General features: G+C 36.6%; 1 protein-coding gene across 1 annotated transcript in view; it reads right to left on the reverse strand.

Annotated features, from left to right (window-relative positions):
* Window positions 1–2,885: 2,885 nt before the first annotated feature.
* C9 (complement C9) overlaps window positions 2,886–23,992 on the reverse strand; it is an 83,698-nt gene continuing 62,591 nt past the window's right edge. Inside the window, exons 10-11 of the mRNA XM_050793423.1 lie at window positions 11,538–11,766; window positions 2,886–3,242 (exon numbers count right to left, since the gene is read on the reverse strand). Of these exons, the coding sequence (XP_050649380.1) occupies window positions 3,208–3,242; window positions 11,538–11,766 (264 nt within the window). The 3' untranslated portion in view covers window positions 2,886–3,207. The remainder of the gene's footprint in view (window positions 3,243–11,537; window positions 11,767–23,992) is intronic.

Raw genomic sequence — 23,992 nt, forward strand, 5'->3', positions numbered from 1 at the left:
GTTCTGGGATTACAGGCGTGAGCCACTGCGCCTTCTTCCTTCCTTCCTTCCTTCCTTCCTTCCTTCCTTCCTTCCTTCCTTCCTTCCTTCCTTCCTTCCTTCCTTCCTTCCTTCGTTCCTCCCTCCCTCCCTTTCTCTTTCTTTCTTTCTTTTTCTTTTTTCTTTTATTTTATTTCTTCTTTCTTTCCTTTTTCTTTCTTCTTCTCTCTGTCTCTGTCTCTGCCTTTCCTTCCTTCCTTTCTTCATTCCCAGTTTTTGTCCCAACAGAGGATTAGGCCAAAGAAGTTGGAAAATACACTGATATATCTAATATCACAAATGTTAGAGTTACGCTTTGAAGATTTTTGACTAATAGTCCTGCGTTCTAATAATAGTAATAGCCATTATTACTATTTATTGCATTTCCATTCGGTTACAGTATAAATGATCTCAGTAAATTAACCTAACAATTCTATGAAAGAGATATTATTATCCCTGAGCATATTTTAGGGCTTAGGGGTTTAGTAACCTGCCCATTGTTAAGTAGCCATACCTTCCCCTTTTCTTGGGCCATTTTGCTGCTCTTAGCATAATGGTAGGTAATGGGCATGAGTTAGGGGTGGAAGAGCAAAGGGTGGGGGCCAAATATCTGTCATAGGACAGATATTTGACTGTCCTGTGAATTATGTGTGTGTGTATAAAAATTGTTTCATTAAGGAAACAAACCAAACTAGGCTTTGATCAGCTCTTGTGAGAACTGACTCACCTATCACAAGGAAAGCATGGGGGAAACTGCCCCTATGATCCAATCACCTCTCACCAGGTCTCTCCTTCGACACATGGGGATTACAATTTGAGATGAGATTTGGGTGGCAACACAGAGCCAGACCATATCATCTACCATTTGGGGCTGTTTTCATAAGTAAATATTGGGAGACGAATTTAGGAGATGCTATTGCTGGGTCCCATAAAACCATCAAAAGGCCTTGCAGGGGAGACAGTTGTGTAAAGCCAGGGTGAGAATGCTGTGACCCACAGGTCAAACATTAGACAACAGGTGTATGTTGACTGTCTACTCTGTGATCAGTAGAATGCATAAGTGACCTGAATTTTGAGTATAAAAAGGGAAAAGTGTAAAAATGTAGCAAGACTCTGAGCTTCCTTTATCCATCGGGCCCTAGTGAACATAAATACCCATCCCACTTCTCTAACTTCTTTTGATAGTGATTTAGTATAATGATTCAACTTTCTGTCCTGGGCTTCACAGGGCCGTTGTCTTCACCTGTCCCTTTCGTTGAATTGGTGGTGCACCCCCTCAGAGAGCATGTGGGGTAGGGGGCACCTATAATGCACTCCATGTGGGCAAACTAAGCTACATCTGCTCTCTCCAAACAACAGTCCATGATGACCCATGCTAGGCCTAGTAGGTCCTCAACTTTTACGGTTTCTAGAGATTCTCCCTTAGTTGAAGCCTGGAGACTTTCTGGTCTGTGTTGATTACTGCTGAGCAGTTTCTGGTGTCTCAATGGTGCTCCCTGCTGGAGTTGCTCTATCATCAGATATGCCACCTATGGCAAGAAGTTGGAGGACTCTCCATCAAGTGTGAACCTGGGCTGTTCCTGCTATTCATTACCCTAGAAAGGACTCTGATAAATGATTAAGCTGGCCCTAGGGGGTCTGGTCAAGGCTCAGCTCTTTTATTGTTTGGCATTTGTAATTCCTAAGAGTAGAAGGAATTCCCAGGTGTTGCTCTAATAACAGCCTTAAGCCAGATGCTCTCCATCAAAAACTCTCCCAATAGTGGCTTCTTCAAGAACAGAGTTCAGTATTTATATACATTTAACAAATCTTACACCTCTCTAATTCACACAGTGTTTTGAAGGGCAGGGGACAGGACTTCTCTGGAGCTCCCAGGGCAAATGCAAGACTCTTAAGGGCCAGGGTACATTTATTAGCATGATCTCCATATCATACCTAACATATTAAAATACATCCCATATCCAGTAATCTTTTTATTTGCTATTTAAAAATAATTTTGAAAATTATTTTTTAAAACTTTGCTTTATTTATTATTATTTGCATGTAGGTAATTTAGTTACTGTTATCTCCCAGCAATCAAATGCATTCTTGAGAATTTCTCCCAAGTGAGAAAAAGTAACATAATTTATTTATAAATGTGTGAAATGTGTATTAATAGTAACAATAAAGTTAACATGACACATGCTGATGTCTAAGCATTTATTAAATTTGATTTTGCATTTTTTTATTTTGATATGTTTTTCCTCATTTCTTTCTTTCTTTCCTTTTTTTTAAAGAGTTTTCAGACCTTTTCAAAAGGTCTCAGACCCTAAGTATCATGTTCTCTAATGGATAAGATTGTACAGCCAATGTTAATCAGCTTCTCAGGTAGGTAACGTTACCTTATACAACTCATAAGCCTAGGTATTAAGTTAGACTATATAAAATTGATGTTTTTTTCTTGTAAAATAAGATCAAATAGAGGCAATTTCACATAATTTAAGCTAATAGTTTATAGTCACTCTATTGTGTTGCTGAACACTGTATATATTATTCCTTTCATCTAACTGGATTTTTGTATTAACCATCTCCTCTTTATCTCCCTTCCCCACTACCCTTCCAGCCTTTGGTAAACTAGTAGTTTTTGGTTACAAATATAACACATTTTCCCCCTTGGACACATAGATTTAAATGGTAGAGTTAAGACTAATAAAAGCAACTGCTGTGCAGGTGGCTGGTGTTCAGTATTTGCTGAATGAATGTATGCACACCTAAGCAAATAACCAAACCAAACATAACAATGTAAATAAGAGTTAAATTGCATGGTACAGACGTGTGGTCATAGACTTGGCAGAATATGTTAACCGTACAAAGCAGTTTGACAATTACTTTGAAGTTTTTAAACCAACATTCTGTTTTAATTTAATTTTGTTTTTTTTAGAAGAGATTGGCATTGTCTGTGGGAGAAAGCAGTTCTGGCATATTTCACTCTTGACTCCTCATTAGGGAATAAAAAATGGAAACATCATAGGAGTTTAAGAAAGAAAAATTAAAAAATAATTATAGACCTAAGAGAGGAGACTTCAGAAGTTGGTAGGATTTTCATGAAGCATGTTGCTATTTATTTGGCAGCTAAGATTATCTTCAGGGATAGGATCTGAAGGTCCTAGTGTTCTTTTCTTCCACTGGAGCTCAGAGAAGCCAACAGTTCTATTTTTCACGGGGGAAGTCTAGGGCTGGCAATCCTAGAGAAAACAAACGAGTATCAAATCTTAATCATCAATAGGATTTTACTTTGGGTCCATCCACCCATCCACTTTTTCACCTTCTTATCCCCACATTGTGCCATACTGTCTAGGTGCTGGGAATAGAATGTGGTTTAAGGGATAAGGCACATTCTCATACTAGAAAGGGCTATTTATCTTGTATACAGAGAGTCAATGTGATTAGTGCTGGAAAAACAGAGGGAAAGTTCTCAGGGAGCATAGATAGAGAACTGATTCCTGGAGAAATTGGAAAAGGTTTCATCAAAGATATGCAAATTGGCCTGGGTTCAGAGTAGAGGTTTTTAACCCTGGCTAAAGATTAGAATAACCAGTAGATTCTTTTTTTTAATTCAGTAAACAAAAAACCCATGCCCAGGTAGGATCTACCATAGCTACTTTTGTTTAATTGGCTTAGGATAGACATCCGTTTTATTTTGTTTCTTTTTTTTTTGTCCTTTAAGGAAGTGAACCAGATGAATCCAATGACCAACCTGGTTGAGAACCATTGGTCTAGAAGTAGAAATACACACAAGGAATAAGGGAGAAGGAGGTTCAGCTAGTTGAGGGAGAGAAAGTTGGAAGAATTCCAGGCTAAGTACATGGTATAGAAAAAGAAAGATGATGTATTACGGTTTTCAATCTCATCAGGGGAGTAGGCTAGTATAAATTGGAAACTAGAACATTCTATGTCAAAATGGATGCTTGGAAGATCTACCTTAAGGAAAAATTCAGCCAGAAAATGTCTAATGTCTCAGCAAGAAGCTGGTGGGCCATCCTGGGTCAGGTTTGAAACGTCAACCAAACAATGCCTAATGATCTAAGATAATTTTATATATTGGGGAAGGGACCTTGATATTCATTATCTATGAAATACAACATATGGGACCTGAACCAAGAAATTTACATAAAAATCTAGTGCAAGACTGATGAAAATGATGGAACCTCCTAAGAAACAAACTAACCCTAGGAATACATTCATTATCCGGGGAAGATAGGGTTTCCACAGGAAATAATTCCCACCAAAAACTAAACCTGTAATAAAAAATCACTAAGTACTGAAGAATGAATAATGTGCCATGAGAATGAACTGGTAGATGTAGCAGAGAATTGCACTGCAGAAACTATATATACTGGAACAATTTGAAAGAATTTCATGAAGATATATTTAACACGTTGAAAGATATAAAGGTAGGAAAATAGTCCAGTAAACTAGACAAGAGAAAAAACAAGACAAAAGAAAATTGAAAAATAACCAAATCAAAATTTTAGAAAAATAATTTTAAAATAATCTCAATAGGTCAGCAAATGGATAGACTATACATAGTTGAATAAAAGAATTGGAAAATTAGAAGATAGAACTAAAGAAATCACAGAGAAATCAGCAGAATATTCTACATAAAGAGAAATAGGTAGAAAATAGAAGTTCCAAGTACCAAGTAGTATAAATTTTTGGAGAGTAAGAATGTTTCTTTGGAATGCAAATACTAGATTGAGACTTTAGACAAATAAGAGACAGAGTTAGCATACATTTATAAGTCAATTATTCTAAAATTTTTAAAAAATTCTAACTTACATATTTTGTCACCACATCGAGTTTCTAAGCCATTTGCTAAGAAGTGTAAACAATTCTTAAAATATTAAAAATTTGTATTGCAAGAGATGAAAGTATGGTTGAATGATAAATGAGGCTGTGAATCTTTGCTTTAGGAAGCTACATAATTGTTTTGGAATTTTGTTGCAGGAAATTGTATTTGTTCAAACAATGATTGCCATAGAAAGTTAATCTTACTAGCTAATCTTGTGATATTAACACTTGGACTAAGATCTCACTTATCTATTAGGAGTCTGAATAATTTTACCTGAATGAAAGACTAAGCATAAACTCTTAGTATTAGAAACATGGCTAAAGTCATGTTTACTTGTAAGAAGTAAAATAGTTTAATTGAGTCCTATTTGTCTATTATTGTTTTTATTGCATTTGCTTTTGAGGTCTTAGTTATAAATTATTTGTGTAGGCCAATGTCCAGAAGAGTTTTTCCTAGATTTTCCTCTAGGATTTTTAGAGTTTCAGATCTTACATGTAAGTCTTTAATCTATCTCAAGTTAATTTTTGTATACGGTAAGAGAATAGAGATGATTTCTCAAAAAATTAAAAATAGGACTACCACTCAACTCAACAGTCCCACTACTGGGTATCTACCCAGAGGAAAATAAATCTTTATATGAAAAAGAAACCTGCACACATATGTTTACTGCTGCACTATTTACAATAGCAAAGTCATGGAATCAACTTTCTTATTTATTTATTTATTTATTTATTTATTTATTTATTATTATTATTATACTTTAAGTTCTAGGGTACATGTGCATAACGTGCAGGTTTGTTACATATGAATACTTGTGCCATGTTGCTGTGCTGCACCCATCAACTCGTTAGCACCCATCAACTCGTCATTTACATCAGGTATAACTGCCAATGCAATCCCTCCCCCCTTCCCCCTCCCCATGATAGGCCCCGGTGTGTGATGTTCCCCTTCCTGAGTCCAAGTGATCTCATTGTTCAGTTCCCACCTATGAGTGAGAACATGCGGTGTTTGGTTTTCTGTTCTTGTGATAGTTTGCTAAGAATGATGGTTTCCAGCTGCATCCACGTCCCTACAAAGGACACAAACTCATCCTTTTTTATGGCTGCATAGTATTCCATGGTGTATATGTGCCACATTTTCTTAATCCAGTCTGTCACTGATGGACATTTGGGTTGATTCCAAGTCTTTGCTATTGTGAATAGTGCCGCAATAAACATACGTGTGCATGTGTCTTTATAGCAGCATGATTTATAATCCTTTGGGTATATACCCAATAATGGGATGGCTGGGTCATATGGTACATCTAGTTCTAGATCCTTGAGGAATCGCCATACTGTTTTCCATAATGGTTGAACTAGTTTACAATCCCACCAACAGTGTAAAAGTGTTCCTATTTCTCCACATCCTACCCGGCACCTGTTGCTTCCTGATTTTTAATGATCACCATTCTAACTGGTGTGAGATGGTATCTCATTGTGGTTTTGATTTGCATTTCTCTGATGGCCAGTGATGATGAGCATTTTTTCATGTGTCTGTTGGCTGTATGAATGTCTTCTTTTGAGAAATGTCTGTTCATATCCTTTGCCCACTTTTGGATGGGGTTGTTTGTTTTTTTCTTGCAAATTTGTTTGAGTTCTTTGTAGGTTCTGGATATTAGCCCTTTGTCAGATGAGTAGATTGCAAAAATGTTCTCCCATTCTGTAGGTTGCCTGTTCACTCTGATGGTACTTTGTTTTGCTGTGCAGAAGCTCTTTAGTTTAATGAGATCCCATTTGTCAATTTTGGCTTTTGCTGCTGTTGCTTTTGGTGTTTTAGACATGAAGTCTTTGCCCATGCCTATGTCCTGAATGGTACTACCTAGGTTTTCCTCTAGGGTTTTTATGGTATTAGGTCTAACATTTAAGTCTCCAATCCATCTTGAATTAATTTTCATATAAGGAGGAAGGAAAGGATCCAGTTTCAGCTTTCTACTTATGGCTAGCCAATTTTCCCAGCACCATTTATTAAATAGGGAATCCTTTCCCCATTTCTTGTTTCTCTCAGGTTTGTCAAAGATCAGATGGCTGTAGATGTGTGGTACTATTTCTGAGGACTCTGTTCTGTTCCATTGGTCTATATCTCTGTTTTGGTACCAGTACCATGCTGTTTTGGTTACTGTAGTCTTGTAGTATAGTTTGAAGTCAGGTAGTGCGATGCCTCCAGCTTTGTTCTTTTGACTTAGGATTGTCTTGGAGATGCGGGCTCTTTTTTGGTTCCATATGAACTTTAAAGCAGTTTTTTCCAATTCTGTGAAGAAACTCATTGGTAGCTTGATGGGGATGGCATTGAATCTATAAATAACCTTGGGCAGTATGGCCATTTTCACGATACTGATTCTTCCTATCCATGAGCATGGTATGTTCTTCCATTTGTCTGTGTCCTCTTTTATTTCACTGAGCAGTGGTTTGTAGTTCTCCTTGAAGAGGTCCTTTACATCCCTTGTAAGTTGGATTCCTAGGTGTTTTATTCTCTTTGAAGCAATTGTGAATGGAAGTTCATTCCTGATTTGGCTCTCTGTTTGTCTGTTACTGGTGTATAAGAATGCTTGTGATTTTTGCACATTAATTTTGTATCCTGAGACTTTGCTGAAGTTGCTTATCAGCTTAAGGAGATTTTGGGCTGAGACAATGGGGTTTCCTCAATATACAATCATGTCATCTGCAAACAGGGACAATTTAACTTCTTCTTTTCCTAACTGAATACCCTTGATTTCTTTCTCTTGCCTGATTGCCCTAGCCAGAACTTCCAACACTATGTTGAATAGGAGTGGTGAGAGAGGGCATCCCTGTCTTGTGCCAGTTTTCAAAGGGAATTTTTCCAGTTTTTGCCCATTCAGTATGATATTGGCTGTGGGTTTGTCATAAATAGCTCTTATTATTTTGAGGTACGTTCCATCAATACCGAATTTATTTAGCGTTTTTAGCATGAAGGGCTGTTGAATTTTGTCAAAGGCCTTTTCTGCATCTATTGAGATAATCATGTGGTTCTTGTCTTTGGTTCTGTTTATATGCTGGATTATGTTTATTGATTTGCAAATGTTGAACCAGCCTTGCATCCCAGGGATGAAGCCCACTTGATCATGGTGGATAAGCTTTTTGATGTGCTGCTGAATCCGGTTTGCCAGTATTTTATTGAGGATTTTTGCATCCATGTTCATCAGGGATATTGGTCTAAAATTGTCTTTTTTTGTTGTGTCTCTGCCAGGCTTTGGTATCAGGATGATGTTGGCCTCATAAAATGAGTTAGGGAGGATTCTCTCTTTTTCTATTGATTGGAATAGCTTCAGAAGGAATGGTACCAGCTCCTCCTTGTACCTCTGGTAGAATTCAGCTGTGAATCCATCTGGTCCTGGACTTTTTTTGGTTGGTAGGCTATTAATTATTGCCTCAATTTCAGAGCCTGTTATTGGTCTACTCAGGGATTCAACTTCTTCCTGGTTTAGTCTTGGAAGAGTGTAAGTGTCCAGGAAATTATCCATTTCTTCTAGATTTTCTAGTTTATTTGCATAGAGGTGTTTATAGTATTCTCTGATGGTAGTTTGTATTTCTGTGGGGTCAGTGGTGATATCCCCTTTTTCATTTTTTATTGCATCTATTTGATTCTTCTCTCTTTTCTTCTTTATTAGTCTTGCTAGCGGTCTGTCAATTTTGTTGATCTTTTCAAAAAACCAACTCCTGGATTCATTGATTTTTTGGAGGGTTTTTTGTGTCTCTATCTCCTTCAGTTCTCCTCTGATCTTCGTTATTTCTTGCCTTCTGCTAGCTTTTGAATGCGTTTGCTCTTGCTTCTCTAGTTCTTTTAATTGTGATGTTAGAGTGTCCATTTTAGTTCTTTCCTGCTTTCTCTTGTGGGCATTAGTGCTATAAATTTCCCTCTACACACTGCTTTAAATGTGTCCCAGAGATTCTGGTATGTTGTATCTTTGTTCTCATTGGTTTCAAAGAACATCTTTCTTTCTGCCTTCATTTCGTTATGTACCCAGTAGTCATTCAGGAGCAGGTTGTTCAGTTTCCATGTAGTTGAGCAGTTTTGATTGAGTTTCTTAGTCCTGAGGATCAAATGAACGAAATGAAGCGAGAAGAGAAACCAAAAGAAAAAAGAAGAAAAAGAAATGAACAAAGCCCGCAAGAAGTATGGAATTATGTAAAAAGACCAAATCTACGTCTGATTGCGGTGCCTGAAAGTGAGGGGGAAAATGGAACCAACTTTGAAAACACTCTTCAGGATATCATCCAGGAGAACTTCCACAACCTAGTAGGGCAGGCCAACATTCAAATCCAGGAAATACAGAGAACGCCACAAAGATACTTCTCGAGAAGAGCAACTCCAAGACACATAATTGCCAGATTCACCAAAGTTGAAATGAAGGAAAAAATCTTAAGGGCAGCCAGAGAGAAAGGTCGGGTTACTCACAAAGGGAAGCCCATCAGACTAACAGCAGATCTCTCAGCAGAAACTCTACAAGCCAGAAGAGAGTGGGGGCCAATATTCAACATTCTTAAAGAAAAGAATTTTAAACCCAGAATTTCATATCCAGCCAAACTAAGTTTCATAAGTGAAGGAGAAATAAAATGCTTTACAGATAAGCAAATGCTTAGAGATTTTGTCACCACTAGGCCTGCCTTACAAGAGACCCTGAAGGAAGCACTAAACATGGAAAGGAACAACCGGTACCAGCCATTACAAAAACATGCCAAAATGTAAAGACCATTTAGGCTAGGAAGAAACTGCATCAACTAACGAGCAAAATAACCAGTTAATATCATAATGGCAGGATCAAGTTCACACATAACAATCTTAACCTTAAATGTAAATGGACTAAATGCTCCAATTAAAAGGCACAGACTGGCAAACTGGATAAAGAGTCAAGACCCATCAGTCTGCTGTATTCAGGAGACCCATCTCACACGCAGAGACATACATAGGCTCAAAATAAAGGGATGGAGGAAGATTTACCAAGCAAATGGAGAACAAAAAAAAGACAGGGTTGCAATACTAGTCTCTGATAAAACAGACTTTAAACCATCAAAGATCAAAAGAGACAAAGAAAGCCATTACATAATGGTAAAAGGATCAATTCAACAGGAAGAGCTAACTATCCTAAATATACATGCACCCAATACAGGAGCACCCAGATTCATAAAGCAAGTCCTTAGAGACTTACAAAGAGACTTAGACTCCCATACAATAATAATGGGAGACTTCAACACTCCACTGTCAACATTAGACAGATCAACGAGACAGAAAGTTAACAAGGATATCCAGGAATTGAACTCATCTCTGCAGCAAGCAGACCTAATAGACATCTATAGAACTCTCCACCCCAAATCAACAGAATATACATTCTTCTCAGCACCACATTACACTTATTCCAAAATTGACCACAAAATTGGAAGTAAAGCACTCCTCAGCAAATGTACAAGAACAGAAATTATAACAAACTGTCTCTCAGACCACAGTGGAATCAACTTTCATGTCCATCAATGGATGATTGGATAAAGAAAATGTGGTACATATGCACCACAGAATATTATTCATCCATAAAAGAGAATGAAATCATGTCTTTTGGAGCAACATGGATGGAGTGGGAGGTCATTACCCTAAGTGAAATAACCCAGAAATAGAAAATCAAATACCACATGTTCTGGCTTATAAGTGGGAGCTAAACAATGGGTATGTATGGACATAAAGAAGGAAATAATAGACAGTGAGGACTCCAAAAATGGCGAGGATGGGAGGGGGATGAGGGTTGAAAAATTACCTATTGGGTACAATGTCCACTATTTGGGTGATAGGTACACCAGAGGCCCAAAGCTTACCGTTATGCAATATATCCTTGTAACAAACCTTCACATGTACCCTTTAAATTCATAATACAAATATTTTTAAACGTAAAACAATATGTTTCCTTAGAATTAACTTTAAAATACAATACAGAATCTCAGTTTTTAAAAACACCAATACAGTTAAAAGTGCAAAATAAAAATCTAGTGAATATCATTTATATAAAATTTAAAAATATACAAAACAATATCACATATTTTTCATTGGTACATATTTAGTACAAGCACAAAAATATGAACTGGAAAGATACATACAAACTTAGTGAAAATGATTGTATCTGAGCAGTAGAAGAGAGAAAAGGCAATGGAATTTTTTTGGGGGGGCAGGGATGTGGTACAAAGTAATTAATTGGACGCATTATTGTTGCTTCCTAAAAAAGGTTTTGAAGTATATATGTCTATGTCTTTACACATAAACACATATATATGCACAGTATATAATATATACATTTATATAAAGTATATATGACATATATGTATTAACATTCATCAATTCTAGATAGTGAATACCTGGATGCTTGTTATATTTCTGTAAACCTTACATAAGAATATTTTTATAATTAAAGAGTAATACAATAATTATAATTTATTTATTTATAATTCTATTTTAATATATACAAGTAGAATATGTTAAATGACACATAAAGGCTGATTTACCCATTTTCACTATTCACTCAATCCTTATCCTCTGTTTATATAAATAATCTAGAGATTTAGTACAAATTAATTCAAGAGCTAGTTTTCAAATTAAATAACCCCAAAGTACATATTTTTGTCTTTAATCACATCAAATAAATTGTCCTCACCTTCAGAAACTTTTTGTTTACTGATTTCACAGGCAATTCCCTCAAATTTGAATGGGCAGGTACACAAACACTTTCCATCCATTAGAATTGCTGTACCTCCATTTTGGCATGAGTGGCATTTTCTTACACTAAATTCATTGATATAGTCTTCAATGGCTCTTTCCAAGTTTTGTTTCTTTAGGTGTGCATTTTTCATTTTCACTGGAACCAGATTATATATAGGAGACAGCTGTAAGGAAGCAAAACATTTAATTTTAGGTCCTTTTTAACTGAGAGAGCTTGTAGAATACACTTTACTTAATTATTCATTCACTGATTCATTAATTCAACAAAGGCTTATTGAATGTATATTATTGCCAGATGTGATGTTAACTTTTAAATAATCAAAACTAGTCAAGATGTCTGCTATCAGGGAGGTCATATTATGGAGTTAAGGACACTGATATTAATAAAATAATGATGCATAAATTTCAAATAGAAACTGTGATAGGAGCTACAAAAATACAGTTATTACGTGTGCTTTAAAAATGAACAACTGAGGGACTTAAACTTCTGGCTTGATAATTTATTGACATATTATTTTGTGAATTGTTTTTGCTGCCTTATTCCTTCTCTTCCAGAAGGTAACCAGATGCTTGCTATCTCTTGCCTAAGAGGAGGGTTGTGTGCAATGCCAATGCCAAGTCCGGAATGACCCTGAAGGCAGCCTTTTTCTTATTTCTTTCTTGTTTTTTTTTTTTTTTTTTCTCTCTAAAAGTCTAAATTCATTGAGAAATTTTTGCTGGGGAAAGAATATAGAAGAATGTCACCAAGGAAAGAGATTCATCCAGAATGGAAAGGGGATAGAAGTTAGTACATACCTCAAATAACAGGAAACCATAGCTAGATATATAGCAGCTATTTGGGGAGATAACAGGACCTGTGGGGTGCCTTAAAGAAGCTGCATATGAAGTATCAGGAATCCAGTTTTGTCAGTGATTTCTATTTGCAAGCCTGGCATGGAGGGCTTGGAAATATTTGACTTCTAGTGAACATGTGAGCCTGAACAATAAGGTTATTAAGGTGACTACGATGAACTAAAGACTTATGTAAATTATATCTCCATTTCCCAGACAGAAGTGTCAAGATTCTTGTACCAATTTATACAACAGGGAAAAAATTTCCTGAGCCCCATCCAACAAATAAACGAAAGGTGAATTTTCTAGCAACCTGGAGGGACAGGATCTTAAAATCAAATTAAATTAGATGTGAAGAAAATGAAGTAAAATTATTTATTTGGCACACTCAAATTCCTGCAGTAAGATATACAGTTGCTACACTGAAATCAAGGAAGTTTGGAAAGCTTTGTCAATATATATTGAGCTGAGATTTGAAGGTGTCAAGGCAGACAGAAGACTATTCCAGGCATATAGTAAAGAATTTTGGAAGTTTTTAAAGAGGAGGAAGCTGGGAAGATGTTGTTCCAAAGATACAAAATTTTAGCTAGATAGAAGCAGTAAGTTCAGAAGATCTATTGCGCAGCTTGATGATCATAGAAAAAAATTAAAAAGTTCTTATAATGGAGATAGCATAACATATATAGGGAAATTTATATGTTCACTTAATTTAAGCAAATTCAATTGAGTAACTAGCAAGAGCTGTTTGAGTGAATAAACTGTTAGAAATAGAGGCACTTTGGTGGCAGAGCACTTTAAAACAAGAGACCACAAAACTTAAAAGAAATAAAAATCTAGAGAGCCCAGAGCCAAAAAGAAAAAAAAAACAAAAAACAAAACAAAACAAAACAACAACAACAACAACAACAACAACCCACAAATTCCTGCAAAAGAGTAATGATGGATTGATGGATTAAATAATGTGGACTCATCTTTCTCATCTTTTCCCTAAAGACAATGAGAAAAGCTAAACAAAATAAAACCAAACATTTTTTTTTTTTTAAAACTGCTAAAAGACCCTGGAGAACTAACAAGGAAATAAAAAATCACAGAGCTAAGATCTGGGAGGAGGTGGAAATCCAAGAGTTGGGCCCAGTATTCCAGGGCTACTAGTCCTCTTGACACATTTCCTAACTCAGCAAGAGGTAGTAGAGGGACTAGGAGGTAGAGGAACACATTACTGGGCTGAGGAGAAAACATTGGAATTCAGGTCAACCAAGGTAGACATGCTATCCCTTGATTTGGGGATTAAGAGGGAAGTGGAAGTAGGATAGCTCTGGCAGAAACTGTAGCCCAGTTTGGATTAAAATAATCTTGGATCATTAGTGGGGATCCTAGAAGCTTTTCAAACATAAATATATATGTTTGGAAGAATATATGAATATACAAAATTATCCCAGGCATCAGGCTACTCCTATAACAATTTTAAGTACAGTATTTAGCCCACAGTAAAAATAGCTAGGCACACAAGGAAATAAGACAACACGAATGAGACCAATGGAAATAATGGAAAATAGAAACAGCTATGGTGGCTGCCAATGTTTGTGCTATCAGACTTCAAACAATTATCAGACTTTAAACCAACTGTTTGCATAAATAGGGAGATAAGAGACAAGACTGAAAATTTTAGCAAAGAACTGGAAGTTATTAAAAATAGATTTGGAAAAAAGAAACAAATATTAGAACACAAATTAATGAATTAGTTAAACAGCAAATGTGATAAAACTGAAGCAATTTAATGAATTGCAATATAGGTAAGAAGAAAATATTGACAATAAAGCATGAAGAGACAAAAAGATGGGATATACAGAAAGAGGGCAGGAAACATAAGTGATAGTGTGGGAAGGGAAAAGATCCATGTATTTTGAGTCCCAGAAGGAGAACAAAGGACAGAATAAATAAGAAGCAATATTTGAAAAGCTAATGACTGAGAATATTCCAGACCTGGTGAAAAACAACAATATATCTTATGAATAAAAACTAAGGTTAAAAATTATTTTGCACCTAGGTATTATCAGAGAAAAATTGCTTAAAAAAAAAAAGACAGCAGGGAAAATCTTAAAAACAGTTTAGTAAAAGGTCTGAGTATTTTGAAAGTAGACTGAATTTGACTTTACTAGATACAATCAACAATATTATAAAGAGTCAAATGGAAATATAAAAAATAAAAAGCATGGTAAAAGAGATGAAAAATGTCTCTGATGAGTTTGTCAGTAGATTTAGCACAGCAAAAGAAAGAATCAGTAAGCTTGATAAAAGGTTGGTAGAAATTAGCCAAATTAAAGTACAAAGAGATGAAAGAGTTGAAGGGAGGGAACCCAGAAATAAGCATCCAAGAGTATGGGGCAATATGAAAGAGCCTAGCACATGCATTACTGGAATCCTCGAAAAAAGTGAAAAGGTTACAAGAAGGGGTTGACAGGGGGAGAGAACGAGAATGTGATTGTGGCAGAGGAAATATTTGAAGACATAATGACCAAGAATTTTTCAAAAGTAATTAAATAATCAAATCATAGACTCCAGAAATTTAGGGAACTTCAAGCAGAATAAAAAATAAACATTCAAACACATCTCATTCACACTGTGGAAAACCAAAGATTAAAAGGAAATATTTAAGGCAATGACAATGAAAGGAAATGCTACAAGCAGAAGGTCAAAGATAAGAGTTACAGCATACTGCTTATCTAAAAACTATGCAAGCCAGAAGACAAAGGGGTAATAGCTTTAAGCACTGAAAGACAAAAAGACAAAACAACCAACCAAACAAAAAAAACCAAACCCCACACAAACTGTAAACCTAGAATTTTATACCTAATGAAATGTCTTTGAAAAAAAATTTTTTTTTTCAGAGATGCAAAAGCCAAGAGAATTTGATAGTAGCAGACGTGCACTAAAAGAAATGCCAAATGAAATTTTTCAGGCAGAAGAATTACCACAAAGAACTGAAATTTGGACCTACATAAAGTAATCATGAGCTCTGAGTATAACTAAAATGAAGGCAAAATATACCTTTCTAGTTTTAATTGTTCTAACAATACATTATCTACAGCAAATATTGTTGTATTGTAGTACGAGTTTATAGTGTATGTAAAAATTTTTAAAAGTATGTAAAATATACATACACTATAAACTCATTATACCATATGATAAAAATAGCATTAAAAATGGGAGGGAGGATTTGGAAATATAGTGTTGTATTTGTTTTACACTACACATAAGGAAGCATAATATCATTTGAAGACAGACTATGATAAATTAAGGATGTACATTGTGAATCATATGTTAACAGAGTAAAACATATTTTTTAAAAGAGACATGAGTAATAAGCCAATACTGGAAATAAAATGGAATCATATAACATACTGAATAAAAAAGAATAGTCAGGACAAGAAAGGAACAATGTAATGAATAAACAAGATTTAACTGAAATGTTAAAGGGAGAGTGCTGGAGTTCAGGGGGAAGCAGAAAGGCATCTGTGGTGGTTGGAAGCCCAGGGGGTCTCACATGCCCAGATTGCTACAGAAAGCCATTCAACTGCAAAAATAAACAACTAGGAAGAAAAAAAGAAACATAAGATATTCAAAATAACCAGAAAGCAATCAATAAAAAGACAGGGATAAGTTCTTACCTATCAATAATAACCTTGAAGGTAAATAAATTAAATACCCCATTTAAGAGATATAGATAGGATAAATGGACAAAAAGAAATAATAGCCAACTATGTGTTCCCTATAAGAAACTCACTTCACCTGTAGAGACATACATAGATGGAATGTGAAGGATGGAAAAAGATATTTCACGCAAAGGTAAACGAAAAGCAAGCAAGAGTAGCTAGGCTTATATCAGACAAAGCAGACTGCAAGTCAAAAACTGTAAAAAGGAGAAAAAGGATAATGTTATATAATAATAAAGGGATCAATTCAGCAAGAAAATATAACAATTTTAAATATATATGCACCCAACACTGGAGCACCCAGATACATAAAGGAAATATTAGATCTAAAGTGAAACAATAAAATAATATTTGGGTACTTCAAAATTTCACTGTCAGTGTTGGAGAGATTATCTAAACAGAAAAATCAACAAAGAACACAGGATTTAAACTGCACCATAGACCAAATGAACTTAATAGACATTTACAGAACATTTGCCCAAGAGCTGTGGAGGACACATTCTTTTTATCAGCACGTGGAACATTTTCCAAGATTAATCATATGTTAGAAAACATAAGAAGTCTCAAAAAAATTGTGTAAATTGAAATTATATTAAATACCTTCTCAGACCACATGGAATAAAACCAGAAGTCAATAATCAGGGAAACTTTGGAAACTGTACAAATACATGGAAATTAAACAACATGCTCCTGAATGACCATTATATCAATTAAGAGATTAAGAAGGAAATGTTTTAAATTTCTTGAAATAAGTGAAAATAGAAACAGAACATACCAAAACTGACGATACACAGAAAAGGCAGTAGTAAGAGGGAAGTTTACAGAAATCAACGTCTACTTCAAACATCTAGAAAGTTTTCAAATAAACACCTTAATGATACATTTCAAGGAGCTAGAAAAGCAAGGACAAATCAGCCCCAAAGTAGTAGAAGGAAAGAGATAATAATGATAGGAGCAGAAATAAACAAAATTGAGACTGAAAACAAATACAAAGGATTAATGAAACAAAAGGTTGATTGAAAGTTTTTATTTTTAAAGAAAGACAGTGGAGCTAGTCCAAGATGGCCAAATAGGAACAGCTCCAGCCTCCAGCTCCCAACATGAGCAACACAGAAGATGGGTGATTTCTCCATTTCCAACTGAGGTACCGGGTTCATCTCACTAGGGCATGTTGGACAGTGGGTGCAAGACAGCAGGTGCAGCACACCAAGTGAGAGCCAAAGCAGGGTGAGGCATCGCCTCACCCAGGAAGTGCAATGGGGAAGGGAATTCCCTTTCCTAGCTGAAGGTAACCGTGACACACAACACCTGGAAAACTGGGTCACTCCCACCCTAATACTGTGCTTTACCAAGGGTCATAACAAATGGCACACTAGGAGATTATATCCCATGCCTGGCTCAGAGGGTCCCACACCCACGGAGCCTCCCTCATTGCTAGCACAGCAGTATGAGATCTAACTGCAAGGTGGCAGCAAGGCTGGGGGAGGGTCGCCCACCATTGTTGAGGCTTCAGTAGGTAAACAAAGTGGCAGGGAAGCTCAAACTGGGTGGAGCCCACTGCAGCTCAAGGAGGCCTGCCTGCCTTTGTAGCCTCCATCTCTGGGGACAGGGCATAGCAAAACAAAAGGCAGTAGAAACCTCTGCAGACTTAAATGTCCCTGTCTGACAGCTTTGAAGAGAGTATTGGTTCTCCCAGCATGGAGTTTGAGATCTGAGAACGGACAAAATGCCTGCTCAACTGGGTCCCTGATCCCCAAGTAGCCTAACGAAGACATTCCCCACTAGGGGCAGACTGACACTGCACACCTCATATTCACTCTTCTGCAGCATCCACTGCTGATACCCAGGCAAATGGGGTCTGGAGTGGACCATGAGCAAACTCCAACAGACCTGCAGCTGAGGGTCCTGACTGTTAGAAGGAAAACTAACAAACAGAAAGGACATTCACACCAAAACCCCATCTGTATGTCACCATCTTCAAAGACCAAAGGTAGATAAAACCACAAAGATGGGGAAACAGCAATGCAGAAAAGCTGAAAATTCTAAAAATCAGAGCACCTCTCACCCTCCAAAGGAACGCAGCTCCTAGCCAACAACAAAACAAAGCTGGATGGAGAATGACTTTGACGAGTTGCGAGAAGAAAGCTTCAGACAATCAAACTTCTCTGAGCTAAAGGAGGAAGTTCGAACCCATCACAAAGAAGCTAAAAACCTTGAAAAAAGATTTGACGAATGGCTAACTAGAATAACCAATGTAGAGAAGTCCTTAAATGATCTGATAGAGCTGAAAACCATGACATGAGAACTACATGACAAATGGACAAGCTTCAGTAACTGACTCGATCAACTGGAAGAAAGCGTATCAGTGATTGAAGATCAAATGAATGAAATGAAGTGAGAAGAGTTTAGAGAAAAAAGAGCAAAAAGAAACGAACAAAGCCTCCAAGAAATATGGAACTATGTGAAAAGACCAAATCTACGTCTGATTGGTGTACGTGGGGAGAATGGAACCAAGCTGGAAAACACTGCAGGATATTATCCAGGAGAACTTCCCCAACCTAGCAAGGCAAGTCAACATTCAAATTCAGGAAATAGAGAAAACACAACAAAGATACTCCTCGAGAAGAGCAACTCCAAGACACATAATTGTCAGATTCACCAAAGTTGAAATGAAGGAAAAAATGTTAAGGCCAGCCAGAGAGAAAGGTCAGGTTACCCACAAAGGGAAGCCCATCAGACTAACAGCAGATCTCTAGGCAGAAACTCTACAAGCCAGAAGAGAGTGGGGGCCAATATTCAACATTCTTAAAGAAAAGAATTTTAAACCCAGAATTTCATACCCAGCCAAACTAAGTTTCATAAGTGAAGGAGAAATAAAATCCTTTACAGATAAGCAAATGCTGAGAGATTTTGTCACCACCAGGCCTACCCTACAAGAGTTCCTGAAGGAAGCACTAAACATGGAAAGGAACAACCGGTACCAGTCACTGCAAAAGCATGCCAAAGTGTAAAGACCATTAATGCTAGGAAGAAACTGCATCAACTAGCGAGCAAAATAATCGGCTAACATCATAATGACAGGATCAAGTTCACACATAACAATCTTAACCTTAAATCTAAATGGGCTAAATGCTCCAATTAAAAGACACAGACTGATAAATTGGATAAAGAGTCAAGACCTATCAGTTTGCTGTATTCAGGAGACCCATCTCACATGCAGAGATACACATAGGCTCAAAATAAAGGGATGGAGGAAGATCTACCAAGCAAATGGAAAACAAAAAAAGACAGGTTTGCAATCCTAGTCTCTGATAAAACAGATTTTAAAACAACAAAGATCAAAAGAGACAAAGAAAGCCATTACATAATGGTAAAGGGATCAATTCATCAGGAAGAGCTATCTATCCTAAATATATATGCACCCAATACAGGAGCACCCAGATTCATAAAGCAAGTCCTTAGAGACTTACAAAGAGACATAGACTCCCACACAATAATAATGGGAGATTTTAACACCCCACTGTCAAAATTAGACAGATCAACGAGACAGAAAGTTAACAAGGATATCCAGGAATTGAAGTCAACTCTGCACCAGGCAGACCTAATATACATCTACAGAACTCTACACCCCAAATCAACAGAATATACATTCTTCTCAGCACCATGTCGCACTTATTCCAAAATTGACCACATAGTTAGAAGTAAAGCACTCCTCAGCAAATGTAAAAGAATAGAAATTATAACAAACTATCTCTCAGAACACAGTGCAATCAAACTAGAACTCAAGATTAATAAACTCAATCAAAACTGCTCAACCACATGAAAACTGAACAACCTGCTCCTGAATGACTACTGGGTACATAATGAAATGAAGGCAAAGATAAAGATGTTCTTTGAAACCAATGAGATAAACAATACAACATACCAGAATCTCTGGAACGAATTTAAAGAAGTGTGTAGAGGGAAATTTATACCACTAAATGCCCACAAGAGAAAGCAGGAAAGATCTAAAATTGACACCCTAACATCACAATTAAAAGAACTAGAGAAGCAAGAGCAAACACATTCAAAAGCTAGCAGAAGGCAAGAAATAACGAAGATCAGAGCAGAACCGAAGGAGATGGAGACACAAAAAACCCTCCAAAAAATCAATGAATCCAGGGGCTGGTTTTTTGAAAAGATCAACAAAATTGATAGACCACTAGCAAGACTAATAAAGAAGAAAAAAGAGAAGAATCAAATCGATGCAATAAAAAATGAAAAAGGGGATATCACCACTGACCCCACAGAAATACAAACCACCATCAGAGAATACTATAAACATCTCTAAGCAAATAAACTAGAAAACCTAGAAGAAATGGATAAATTCCTGGACACATACACTCCCCAAGACTAAACCAGGAAGAAGTTGAATCCCTGAGTAGACCAATAATAGGCTCTGAAATTAAGGCAATAATTAATAGCCTACCAATCAAAACAAAAAGTTCAGGACCAGATGGATTCACAGCTGAATTCTACCGGAGGTACAAGAAGGAGCTGGTACCATTCCTTCTGAAACTATTCCAATCAACAGAAAAAGAGGGAATCCTCCCTAACTCATTTTATGAGGACAACATCATCCTGATACCAAAACCTGGCAGAGACACAACAAAAAAGAGGATTTTAGACCAATATCCCTGATGAACATGGATGCAAAAAACCTCAATAAAATACTGGCAAACCGAATCCAGCAGCACATCAAAAAGCTTATCCACCATGGTCAAGTGGGCTTCATCCCTGGGATGCAAGGCTGGTTCAATATATGCAAATCAATAAATGTAATCCAGCATATAAACAGAACCAAAGAGAAAAACCACATGATTATCTCAACAGATACAGAAAAGGCCTTTGACAAAATTCAACAGCTCTTCATGCTAAAAACGCTCAATAAAGTTGGTATTGATGGAATGTATCTCAAAATAATAAGAGCTCTTTATGATAAACCCACAGCCAATATCATACTGAATGGGCAAAAACTGAAAGCATTCCCCTTGAAAACTGGCACAAGACAGGGATACCTTCTCTCACCACTCCTATTCAACATAGTGTTGGAAGTTCTGGCTAGGGCAATCAGGCAAGAGAAAGAAATAAAGGGTATTCAATTAGGAAAAGAAGAAGTCAAATTGTCCCTCTTTGCAGATGACATGACTGTATATTTAGAAAACCCCGTTGTCTCAGCCCAAAATCTCCTTAAGCTGATAAGCAACTTCAGCAAAGTCTCAGGATACAAAATCAATGTGCAAAAATCCCAAGCATTCTTATACACCAATTACAGACAAACAGAGAGCCAAATCATGAGTGAACTCCCATTCATAATTGCTTCAAAGAGAATAAAATACCTAGGAATCCAACTTACAAGGGATGTGAAGGACCTCTTCAAGGGGAACTACAAACCACTGCTCAATAAAGTAAAAGAGGACACAAACAAGTGGAAGAACATTCCATGCTCATGGATAGGAAGAATCAATATTGTGAAAATAACCATACTGCCCAAGGTAATTTATAGATTCAATGCCATCCCCATTAAGCTATCAATGACTTTCTTCACAGAATTGGAAAAACTACTTTAAAGTTCATATGGAACCAAAAAAGACCCCACATTGCCAAGACAATCCTAAGCCAAAAGAACAAAGCTGGAGGCATCACGCTACCTGACTTCAAACTATACTACAAGGCTACAGTAACCAAAACAGCATGGTACTGGTACCAAAACAGAGATATAGACCAATGGAACAGAATAGAGTCCTCAGAAATAATACCACACATCTACAGCCATCTGATCTTTGATAAACCGGACAAAAACAAGAAATGGGGAAAGGATTCCCTATTTAATAAATGGTGCTGGGAAAATTGGCTAACCATAAGTAGAAAACTGAAACTGGATCCCTTCCTTACATCTTATACAAAAATTAATTCAAGATGGATTAGAGACTTAAATGTTAGACCTAAAACCATGAAAACCCTAGAAGATAACCTATGCAATACCATTCAGGACATAGGCATGGGCAAGGACTTCATATCTAAAACACCAAAAGCAATGGCAACAAAAGCCAAAATTGACAAATGGGATCTCATTAAACTAAAGAGCTTCTGCACAGCAAAAGAAACTACCATCAGAGTGAACAGGCAACCTACAGAATGGGAGAAAATTTTTGCAATCTACTCATCTGACAAAGGCCTAATATCCAGAACCCACAAAGAACTCAAACAAATTTACAAGAAAAAAGCAACCCCACCAAAAAGTGGGCAAAGTATCTGAACAGACACTTCTCAAAAGAAGACATTTATGCAGCCAACAGACACATGAAAAAATGCTCAACATCACTAGCCATCAGAGAAATGCAAATCAAAACCACAATGAGATACCATCTCACACCAGTTAGAATGGCGATCATTAAAAATCAGGAAGCAACAGGTGCCGGGTAGGATGTGGAGAAATAGGAACACTTTTACACTGTTGGTGGGATTGTAAACTAGTTCAATCATTGTGGAAGACAGTGTGGCGATTCCTCAAGGATCTAGAACTAGAAATATTGTTTGACCCGGCCATCCCAATACTAGGTATATACCCAAAGGATTATAAATCATGCTGCTATAAAGACACATGCAGACGTATGTTTATTGCAACACTGTTCACAATAGCAAAGACTTGGAACCAACCCAAATGTCCATGAATGACAGACTGGATTAAGAAAATGTGGCACATATACACCATGGAATACTATGAGCCATAAAAAAGGATGAGTTTATGTCCTTTGTAGGGACATGGATGCAGCTGGGAACCATCATTCTCAGCAAACTATTGCAAGAACAGAAAACCAAACACTGCATATTCTCACTCATAGCACACACCAGGGCCTGTTGTGGGGTTGGGGGAGCGGGGAGGGATAGCATTAGGAGATACACCTAATGTAAATGACGAGTTAATGGGTGCAGCATACCAACATGGCACATGTATACATATGTAACAAATCTGCACATTGTGCACATGTACCCTAGAACATAAAGTATAATAAAAAACAAACAAACAAACAAACAAAAAAAGACAAAATAAATAAACAATAGCTAGACTAAGAAAAAGAAAAAAGAAGCCCCAAATAAATAGAATCAGAAGCAAAAATAGAGACATCACAGCAGATACCACAGAAACACAAAGGGTCATTAGATACTGGTATGAGCAACTATAAACCAATAAATTAAAAAACCTAGAGAAAACGGATAAATTTCTAGACACATACAACCTCTAGAGTTTGAACCAAGAATAAATAGAAAACCTGAATAGCCCAATAATAAGTAGAGATTGAAGCTGCAATAAAAAGTCTTTCAACAAAAAAGGTCCAGGACCAGATGGCTTCAATGTTGCATTCTACCAAATCTTTAAACAAGAATTAACACTAAGTCTTCTCAAAATTTTTTTTAAAGACTGAAGTGGAGGGAACTGTTCCTAACTCATTTTATGAGACCAGCATAACGCTGATATCAAAACCAGACAAGGACACAACACAAAAAAGAAACCCATAGGACAATACCCCTGATGAACATAGATGCAAAAGTCCTCTACAAAATATTAGCAAACTGATGGCAACAATACATCAAAAAGATAATACAGCATAATCAAGTGGGCATGATTTATCTGAGAAATAGTTCAACATATGGAAATCAATAAATGAGAAACATCACATCAGCAAAAGTATGAACAGAAACCATGTGATCATCTCAATAGATGCAGAAAAACCATTTGTTAAAATTTAATGTCTCTTTGTGATACAAATTCTCAATAAACTAGGTATAGAATAAAGGTAATTCA

The sequence above is a fragment of the Macaca thibetana genome, chromosome 6 (genome assembly GCF_024542745.1).
Source record: "Macaca thibetana thibetana isolate TM-01 chromosome 6, ASM2454274v1, whole genome shotgun sequence".
NCBI lineage: Eukaryota > Metazoa > Chordata > Mammalia > Primates > Cercopithecidae > Macaca > Macaca thibetana.